General features: G+C 42.6%; 1 protein-coding gene across 1 annotated transcript; it reads right to left on the bottom strand.

Annotated features, from left to right (window-relative positions):
* Nucleotides 1-760: 760 nt before the first annotated feature.
* Nucleotides 761-9,769, bottom strand: LOC104913329 (transcription elongation regulator 1-like; the record flags this gene model as incomplete). The annotated part of the gene is made up of 5 exons (XM_010719279.2): nt 761-1,032; nt 2,329-2,391; nt 6,169-6,411; nt 9,124-9,349; nt 9,596-9,769. Coding segments are annotated over 5 exons (963 nt in total), but the record flags the coding sequence as incomplete, so codon positions are not given.
* Between the last annotated feature and the right edge of the window lie 590 nt (nt 9,770-10,359).

Raw genomic sequence — 10,359 nt, 5'->3', positions numbered from 1 at the left:
TAAGAAAAAATTCTCCTCAAAAGGATGGTGAGATATGGGGACAGGCTGCCCGGGGAAGCAGTGGAGTCACTGTCCCTGGAGGTGCTGAAGAAAAGGGCAGATGTCACGCTGAGTGACATGGGCTAGAGTTAGCTGAATTATTAGAAAGATGGATATCAGTTACTGAAATAACTGTATAAATGTTTGACGTACGTCTAAACGACGACCTGGTACCGAAAGAACCATCAGACAATAAGAGGAAGGACTTTCTGGTCTGACTGGATTTGCTTCCCCAAAAAAGATTTTACACACTGAATAAGAGCCGTGAGATCTTTCCTCTTTTTCCTTCTTTCTGATACAAGTATTTTCCTCCAAAGGAACAACACCCATGGATACAAAGTGGATTAGAACAAATGCAAGTCACAGAACATGACCAGAGCACAACTTCAGACTTCATGGAGAGGAGGCAATTTCCTTTTTCTTCACATTTCAAAACTGTTTACAAACTTAACCTTTCACTTAGCCTTCAGAATTTTAATGACTTTCATTCTCCCTGGTTTACAAACTTTAAAATAAATGATCTTTTCCCCCATTTTCTATCTTCCTGTAATTGAGGTCTCCTCAAATTTGCGAGTCTGTACAGTACTTACGTTCTACAGGAGTGAAAAAGTGCATCTCAAATTGCCACATGAGACTCGTAAGTGACTTAAATGGATCCATACAATCAAGGTGTAAAGATACGCTTAAGACAGATGAGGGATTAGACAAATTCTTGTTCACATTTCAAACACAGCCATCAGTAGTCGAAGCAGTTTTGCCTCTCCCACATAGTTATATTTAAAAAAACAGTACCTTTTTCTTTCAGTTCTTGGGGTTTTTCCCACGTTGATTCCAAAGTCCTGTTGTTGTAGTAGTACGTCTTTCCATCTGCTGTTTTGTACTCTGTCCACTCAGACACTGCTGTCGCTCCAGCCAGTGTGGCAGGTGAAGCAGCAATGGCGACCTGAGGATGGATCATAGGGACGATGGGAGGTGCCATTCCTGGCAAGACACCTACAGGAAGGGGGAGCAAACAAAGGAGACGAGAGAAAAGAAAAGGAAACAAAACAGTAAGTGACAATGAAATACCAAAGACCCCAAACCTAGCACGTTACTGACTGACTTTACAGGTAATCACCCCACATCAAAAAAGGTTATTTTCTACATGAGATTGAAAGCAATGCATTGTTACTAAGTTTTCTTCCTATGTATTAATGATCACTAATGCCCATATTACCAGGAAAGTTACGTAAATACATCTTAATTTTAATTAATATTCAATTCTGCATAGCACAAGGACAGCTGGGCTGTAGATGTTTGCTTTAATACGTCAAAATGAGAAGTATTTTTAAAGTAAGTTTTTATTATTTCTCTAGAGCGATTTAAACTGCAGAATAGTTCTGTTATTTTAGGATATTCCTAAAGCTGCTGTGAAAAGAAACAATGCTGGCCTGACTCTGAGCCACAGGATACATTGTGGAGCAGAACTCTGCTAAGTCTTAAATCCTGACTTCATCCTAGCATCAATTCAGAGCCTTGGATTAAAAGCAAAAAGAATGAAACTATTTCAGAGTTTGTGATGGTTCTGTTTAGTAGTAAAGACTGGAAAAAAACATTTTATTCACATCCTAAAGCAAAATGACAAGCAAATACGCAAAATAAAACAACCAAAATGCTACATTCTTATTTCTCTGCTCGATCAAACAAAATGGATATACTGACCATGTTTTGAGTGACAACTCGTAGAAAGGCAGGCTGGCTATGACTAGCACTACGAGATCATACTTTTCAACTTTTAACATTTATGTGAAAATCTTTTTTTTTTTTAATAAGGGAAAAGGTACGTATTACACATTGCCATGAACTTATTTCAGTAAATGGCTTTTCTTAAATGCACAATTTGAAAGATGGTAAGTTTCATATTAAGACACACAAACACGCACACCAGCACGCGAGCACAACCATGTCACTGCACATGTGGGGGGAGAACAAAAATCCACACACAGGAAACTACTAACTGAGAAGTATGGGCATGAAAAGGGACACAGTTACCACAGAACTCAATGGTTACAGAACACTGTACTGGATTTGATGCACAAAATTAGCTGACGCTAACAGTTAATTGGGAAAGCTACTTCCTGGCCAAACATGGCATTTGCATTTATACTGCTTTTGAAAATAAAGTGTGTGTGTATATATATATATATTCAATCAATTGGAGAAGCAAATAAATAAATAAAATATAAACCACAACATTCACTACCATGCCAACTTACAGACAAAACGAACTAAGATGGGTTTGAAAATTACCGGTCTTGGTGGTAGCGACTGTCTTTACATACGGGCAGCTGACTATTTGCATCATTGCTACACCTGCAAAACGGATAAGCAAGCATGTTGGAAAGCTGCCATGGTACGTCAGCTACCACTGGGAGTCTGGGTGCTAAGATTTCCTGCCACAATTTGGGATGCCATTCAGCAGGCAATAAGAGCCTCCCGGCAAGAGAACAAACGTTTTGTACACTGATACTTTATGCCAGATCCAATTTTAAATTAATCTTAAGCTGTAGCAAGTTTCTACCTCCATTAAACCATCTGTTCAGCAATTACTGGGATGCCGCTTAGAAAAAATAAGTGTGCATCTGAACGATGACTCAGGGGTTTAAGTTCATTCAGGGGGGAACGGAGCCCTGCATGCAGGGGCAGTACCACGGGAGCAGACTGCTAACGGAGACGCTCTGCACGGACAGCATTCGCTCAGAGCCACGCGAGCAGCAGCAGCGCAGTGAAGCTATCAGTGCTGCTGCCGTGCCTGGAACGAGGAGGGAAGGGCAGCAGGACAGCCAGCCCGGCGAGCACCGCGGGGAGCTGCGGGGTGAGAGCTGCACTCGGCTCTCGAGGAGACGCGGGGGAGAAGGCTGCGGTGGAAGGAAGGGGTGCAGTAATGCAAGCAGTGAAGCTGCAGAGGTACACGGCACTGTGCTACTGCAGAGGCAACAAACGTGGTCCTCACTTTTCATTTCCCAGAAAGCTGCGAGCTGAAAATGCTCTAAAAACAACATCGGCCCTCAAAAGGCAGCAGCACGAACTTCTCTGCTCTCCAGCTCCTAAGAAATGGCACAGCCACAAAGGGGAAGCATCAAATCCTCCTCAATTAGATGGAAAATTTAGTAAGAAATTAGACAGGGAGAAGGAGAATGCATTTCCCAAACCCTTAATTTTCAGGTATGGAAGGAAATTGCAGAAGTTCTCTCTGCATGAGTCAGGTTGGGACACTCGGAAATGGAAATGCTTCAGAAACTTCTTCCCCTAACCTGTATCAGTGCTCCCATGCAAAGCTGGAAAACCTCCAGTACAAAGTGAAATTAAACCCCTGCGTTTATAACAAATGTAACTACTGTTTTTCTTCAGTAGAGATCTAGTCCCAAAAGCATATTAAAAATACTGCCAATTTATTTCAAAAATATTTGTGAGCAGATAGAATTGCAATGATCTTTACTAAATACTTCCATGAAAGAATCCAAAACAAGTTTTACAAAAAAAGTGTGAATTGAGACACAAAAACATCGACTCAAACAGCACTGAACGAAGTATTTGTCTAAATTTAGGAGGAATCATGTTATGTACTTCAAAATGAATGAGAAGATTCATTTTGCTAGGGAAGGTTCAGCATGTCTTAGTGGGGGCAGCACAGGCTGTGCCGTCTGCAGGACCGCTGTGCTCACAGAGCCTGCAGTGCAGATCACACCGAGCACCGCCCGAGCTGTTTCCTCTGCCAAGCTCCAACATACAGCTACCTTTTAACAGACGAATTAAGAGAAAGCAGACTTACTTTTTAAGGTCTGAGATTACGAGATATCACTAATCAACTCTTCCATTGCTCCGTCTCACTGCAGCGTAATGCAGAGAGTAACTGTGAAATCACGTGGCAATGGCACTCATCAGCTGTCTCTGCAACTTGAGAACAATCCAGCTGACTTTATGTAATGTGCTGAAAGTCCCAAATATCTGTACGTTACAACTTCGTGAGCCTTTCGGAATTCACCTTGTACTGCCTTGGAGTCATCTCTACTTCTTTTCACTTTCTTTTTATTGTAAGGCAGCGTAAAGATTTCCTTTTCTTTGATGGTGGTTACGAATTATTACAATCAAGCTAGAGCTGGCTGAAAGAATTAAGCTGTTTTTATCCTGTGATCAGGCAAACTAACAACTTAGACTCATCAGTGGGAACAGACTCTTTGCTGCTAGGTATCCTCCCGTATGTTATGAGTTCAACCCAGAGGGCTCATCTCACCAAAGACAGTACCAGGAAAGCTTTGGAAGAACCATGTTTTCAAACACGAGTTTAAGAAGGAGAAGACTGATGCTCTGTCCTTTCCTCCGTATTGCAATATTCAAGGAATTCTTTAACAAGCAAAACAACACCAAACCAACTACGCAGCCCCACCTCGTTCACTGGCACCCATCTCTGCTGCTTTAACCATCCCCATCTTAGCAGAGTTCACACTCCAGCAGCTGATTAAATCCCCCCAACACGCACAAACCCTGCATGCTCTGCTGATGCCTTGCTGACAACGTCAAGAACTGCTGCTAAGAACAGCTGGCTGACTGCTTCTGAGGCCACTTCTGCTGTTCTCCAAACCTCACAAAACCCTGACATCAGCATTCTCCCTGTATCCTCTGTTTTTCATTCAGCCTTGGATATTACGTTCAGAATAATATTTTGCCTATCCTAGAACAGTGAGAGCTACACTGCAACAGCCTTTCCAAGCACAGCACAGACGACAACAGCTTTACCTCACTGTTTGACAAAAAATACTCTTTTAAAAAGAGCAACTATAAGTCAGTCCTCTCTTCTTATCTCTCAAAAAATGCTTTTTATTCCACGCATTTCTAACTAATTAGCAAAACTAACATCCATCTTAGCTGCCTTGACATTTCTATCTTTTGATAAAAGAAGGTGTGGGAAGCGTCCTAGAGAATTGTTTTTCATCCAATCCATTCACTGGGAGGTGAGGAGCACCCCTCCCATGTACTGCACCCATGTACTGAAGGTACAGGAGAAAGTCACCTTGCTCTGTCTGTACAAAAGCACAAGGAGGCAGCTCAGAGCCCTTCCTTGTAAGTAGAAACTAACTCTTATCCAACATCACCACAACCTAAAACCTCTCCTTGCAACAGAAAACCATCAGTGTATGGTTCATGATATTACACATCAGGGAAAAAAAAGGTGATCACTTTTGAACTAGAACAGGAACTCAACAGGAACTCACTGCAAACTGAATTATTTAAGTCATTAAGAATCAGTTAGGACCCGTTCAATGATTACAAACAGCAAGTCAAGTCCAATGTTTTGCCAGCCTAAAATATTCCAGCATCTAACTAAATATTGATTGAAACCTGATGAAATTTGATTTATCTAGACACCAGAGAGCTCCCACCTAAGACTTCTTCACAGTAGACTTTGCATCTGAATCTAGCATCCTGAATACTTTCATTTAAATTGTCCCCAGTTTAAACCTCCACATTTTGCTTCAATTTTCAGCATCATACTTGAGAGCTGCAACAGAAGAGAGCTAAAAACACCTGACATCACCAAGGGCAGTGCATCTGAATGGTAACTTTTCCTGCTCACAAGTTATTTCAATCTATTTTTTGGGGGGAGGGGTGTGCAATCCATGTCCTAATTAATATTCAAACACAAGACTCTGGGTCTAAATCAAGCAAGCAGAATAAAATTAAAGCGAAACTGTAATTGGCAGAATGCAGTCCTACCATACTCTCAGTCACTCTTAGATTCTGTCCAGAATCTCACTCTTAAGTAGGACGAGGAGATGGACACATGCTGTAGGACAAGAGCTGCACCAAACACTTCCTGGTATTTTCTAAAGTATTTCCTGGTATAATCTAAAACCGAAACGTTCACATGTTTAAATGTACCATTTTCTGATATGGATATCAAAGAATCAGTAGTCAAAAATTTAATGTTCATTGTTAATTAAAAAGTCTGTCTGCTATCCCTGAATTCTTTCAAAAATACTCTAAGTGGAGAGGATTCAGGCAAGTTCCATACACAGTGGACACATGAGTGCAAACAAATTGACAACATGGACATGTAGCGGACAAGACAATCACAGTTTGCCAATTTACCTGGAAGTGGAATAGGCATGCCAGGAAGGGGGACACGAAATGGAGGTACCATTACTGGTGGAAAAGCAGGAATTGCTGCAGTTGGTTGAGGTACTGCATGAGGAACTGCAGGAGGCAATGTCTGTGGGACTGGCTGGGGTACAGTCTGCACAGGTGTAGCAGAAGGAGCAGAGGTTGAAACACTGACTGATGGTGTGGCAACTGAAACACCCGAACTTGGGGTCTGGTCTTGTGTAGTAGGTGCTGATAAAAAACAAAACAAAACAAAAAAACAAAGAACACCTTGTATCTCAGATACTACAATATATTCGCTGCAAACATACTGGCTCTCTGTTTCCCAGCAGATGTTACATAAGCAGGTATGCTTAGAATCAACAGAAGACACTCTTGGACAGAAAATAGCTTTTGCCTTCTCTGTAACACGAAGTATTCACAAAGGAAGTCCATTTCAGATTTTACTTTGCACCATTCGTTACTCCTCACAGGACTGTACAGTGGTGGCAAGGGTACAGCAAAGGACAGGGCTCATTCATAAATACATTACATTCTACTCTGCACCCCGTTCAGAAGAACAGAAAGGGAACATCACAGAAAGTTTCAAATGGAAAAAGCTTATTCTTATATTGAATTAACAAAGGTTCCATTGTAGTGAGCGTAATAACCAGCACGTGCATGACAACAGCTCATTTAAAACCATGCTCATGAATTTGTGATCCAAAATGGAAAAATGTCAATTAAGGAATGTGTGATTAAGCACGGAAAAGGAAAGTACTTTTTGTTCAGAAGCTGCAAGAACTTTCTTGGTTTTCAGTGCCTCCCAGTGGAAAAAGACAATACCAGCATTCAATTCAGCAATCCCTGTAGCATGCCTGAAATCAGCACGTAACCAGGAGCAGTGCCACATGACAAAGCACTGGCAAAACAGAAACTAGAGGCCTGATGGCTCCAAGTCAAAGACCAGCCCTGAAATTCATACTCTGAGGTTTGGTAGAGGAGGAACTGTTGAAAAATGTGTTAATTTAAAAAAAAAACAACCAACTTATAAGCACATGATATACGGGCACCCTGGATGCCTTCTTTATTTAACCATAACCAGAAGCACTCCCAACCAGGTATCAGTATTAAGCTACTTAGAAAAAGATTTTTGGTCTGTTGTTCTTAAGTGCTTCAGGACAAGAGAGAGTTCTTAGTCTAAAATTTAGGGAAACAGAGCCAAGAGTGAGCACGTGATTTGTTTTAAGGCCCTCATCAAATCAGTACCAGATGAGGATGGAGCTCACCAGAAGCCCCAGACTTTTGCAGGCCAAGCCCAAGAGTTGTAAAATTCTTTCAACTGATAAAATGTTATCACCTGGGCACAGACACCAACAGTCACAGTTCTTGAAAGCAAAGACAAAGCTTAGCAGGCAGAACAGGCAGAAGCAGAACAGACTCTCAGCATTTAGTACCAAGACATTTTGCTTCAGAGAAGGTGCATGAAGAGCGACATCAAAACCAGGAGCAGTTCTCAGAAATCTATGCCAGCACCAAACGTTCACCTTCTGCCTGCTTCCAGTTTCTCAGCAAAATGGCTGCAGCCTCAGGTGATGACACCAGACCTATTTCAACACAGCAGCTGATCACAGCTTTATCTTTCATATTAAAGCTCTGAAAAGTTTTGAGCAATGCAGGTTTTCTGCTCCTTCAGTGACCTCCTTCCAGGACTAACAAAGCATACCTTGTGGGTTACCCAAATGTGACTTGCTTTCAAACAAAGATACCAGGGTTAAAAAATTAAGCTTGACTTGTCTCTCTTGTGGCGGCCTAAAGGTCAAATATTTCAATGGGACACATCTGCGTGCTAGAGCTGGAGTTCAGACAGCTCAGCAATTGCTCATCTTCTGCAGACGATTTTGCCTGGCCCACTGTACACATTTCTGCCTGCACAGCCACAAGGGCTATTAAACAACAGGCTCCCAGAGCAGCAGAGATGCTGTGCTTTCAGTGCTCTGCACACAGGCAGAACACAAACCAAAGTCTTTGCTAATTAGCATGCCTTGCTTTGTCCACACACTGTGATTTTACTCAATTGTTTGCTGGTGACGTACACATGCAGACAGATTTGAGTACCTAAGATAAGAATCTGCGTCGATGCTCTAGAGGCATTTGTGAGCACGTATATGCCAAAGTGTATCATAAATTATTGTTTGATGCAGTTGCTGCTTATAAACATTCATTATGTCCATGCTGCACAAAAAAGACCCCTAAACTCCTGGGGTTTCTCAGTAAGAAAATCCTTAAAAGCAAAGACTTAGACCATGTAATCAGCAGTCAGCTTCAGACTCTTATTCAAAGGTCATCTGTGAATAATAAGGGGCTAAGGACTTTCTTTTTCCGTTTTTGTGCAGCTCCAGCAAATGGGAACTTATGAGGCTCAGCTAGAAAGCTACTAGTGGTAAAAAAAAAAAGACATCAGAAGCAGCTCTATTCTGCAATCAACCAATTCTATGTAGCCCAGAAACAGCACTGAAAGATTTCCTCTTAAAGCAACAAATGCAGTTTTGGAAACAGAGGAAATTGGTACAACTGTAATTCCTACCTCCATTTTTTTTTTTTTTTTTGTTAGAGAGAGAGAGAAGTACTTCTAAAACCAGTTTTGCTTTAACTGCAGTCAAAAGGAAATGGATGTATAATAACTTTGATATGATGTGATAAAAAAAAAAAAAACAACACACACAAAGACCGAAAGAAAAAGGGCTGCATGCTGACCGAGATTCATCTACCCCAGCACAGCACTACACTAACTCTTCCAAATCAGAAAAAAAAACAACAACAAAACCCATGCAGTGTTCTTCTGGATTAAATACTGTACTTTGAACACATCCCACTCGATGTGGAAATTGCTTCCTGCTGGATACTAACTTTCGCTGCAGCAGCTCCCCAGCAGCACAGCGCGAGAAGCCCTCAGGTACTCACTGGAATTCGTCTGCGAGACCGACGTGGCCGTGGTTGTGGTAGAGGTTGTGGAGGACTGAGTGCTGGAGGAGGTTGACGGCGACGCGGCACTGCTGGTTGTTGGTGTGGAGGCACCGACCTGGGCCTGGGCTGCCAGCATCGGCGTCAGCTCCGACTGCTGGATGACTTTCACCCCATCTGGCTTAGTCCACGCTGACTCACGCGTCCGTGCGTTGTAGAAATAGACCTACGAGTTCAGGATGTCACGTCAAACAGGTGCTTATCTGAAAGGGGAGCACTCATCAGAGCTTTAGCTACTCCTGCTCTAAGCGCAATTACGTAATTTTAATAAGAGAATCGATAGAATCATAAAGGATTTTACCATGCCAGCTTTTTTAAAAAATCCGGATGCCCGCATGTAGGACTGTGCAAGGCAGCACCTCGACAACGGCAGCAGACACCCTGACTCTGCCGTCCCTGGTGACCGTCTCACCTTGCCATCCGGAGTTTTGTTCTCCACCCAGATCTCCTCAGCTGGGGGCATCGCTGGTGTCCCAGGGGCAGTGACAGGCGGCATTCCCGGAGGGAACATCATTCCGGGAGGCGGTGGCATGCTGCCCATGGGAGGAGGCATAAATGGTGGTCTCTGAAGGCAAACAACAGTAATAATGTAATACCATATTCAAACTTGCATCTACTGAAGCATCAACGCCCGTTACAGCCACGCTAAGGCTAACTGCCCATCCTGAGCGCTCCGACAAAGCAGCCTTAGCTCAGAGAACTCCCCAGCAGACCCCCGGGTATGGCGGAACAGCAGAGGGAAGCGCTTTGCACATGAGACATTGCTGTAAATGCAAAGCAGCAGAAAAGAGTGGTATGAAAAGGAGCAGGGTGAGGGAAAACTACTCTCTGAAAAAGGAGAAAGAATCCCCATGCAAAAAAGAACGAGTGGTGGAACTGTTCCTGAGTAACTGCCCCTCTGACTCCTCACGCTGTGAAGCAAAATGATTCCTTGCATTACTACTGCAGTCACACAATGACAATTATTTAAAGATTAAAATCAGAAGCAAGCATCCCGTTAATTAGCACAGTAGAGCTGTAGATCTTATTACAATCCACTATGCACCTCAAACATCCATTAACTGGAACTCTAGCTAATGCTAATTAAAAAAAAAAAATCACAAATCTTCACTGTCACATGATCAGAAGAAATCCAGCACTGCCCTGCACGTTCGCTCTCACATGAAAACTGAATGC

Source organism: Meleagris gallopavo, chromosome 15, assembly GCF_000146605.3.
Source record: "Meleagris gallopavo isolate NT-WF06-2002-E0010 breed Aviagen turkey brand Nicholas breeding stock chromosome 15, Turkey_5.1, whole genome shotgun sequence".
NCBI lineage: Eukaryota > Metazoa > Chordata > Aves > Galliformes > Phasianidae > Meleagris > Meleagris gallopavo.
This window is presented reverse-complemented; position numbering and strand designations above follow the sequence as displayed.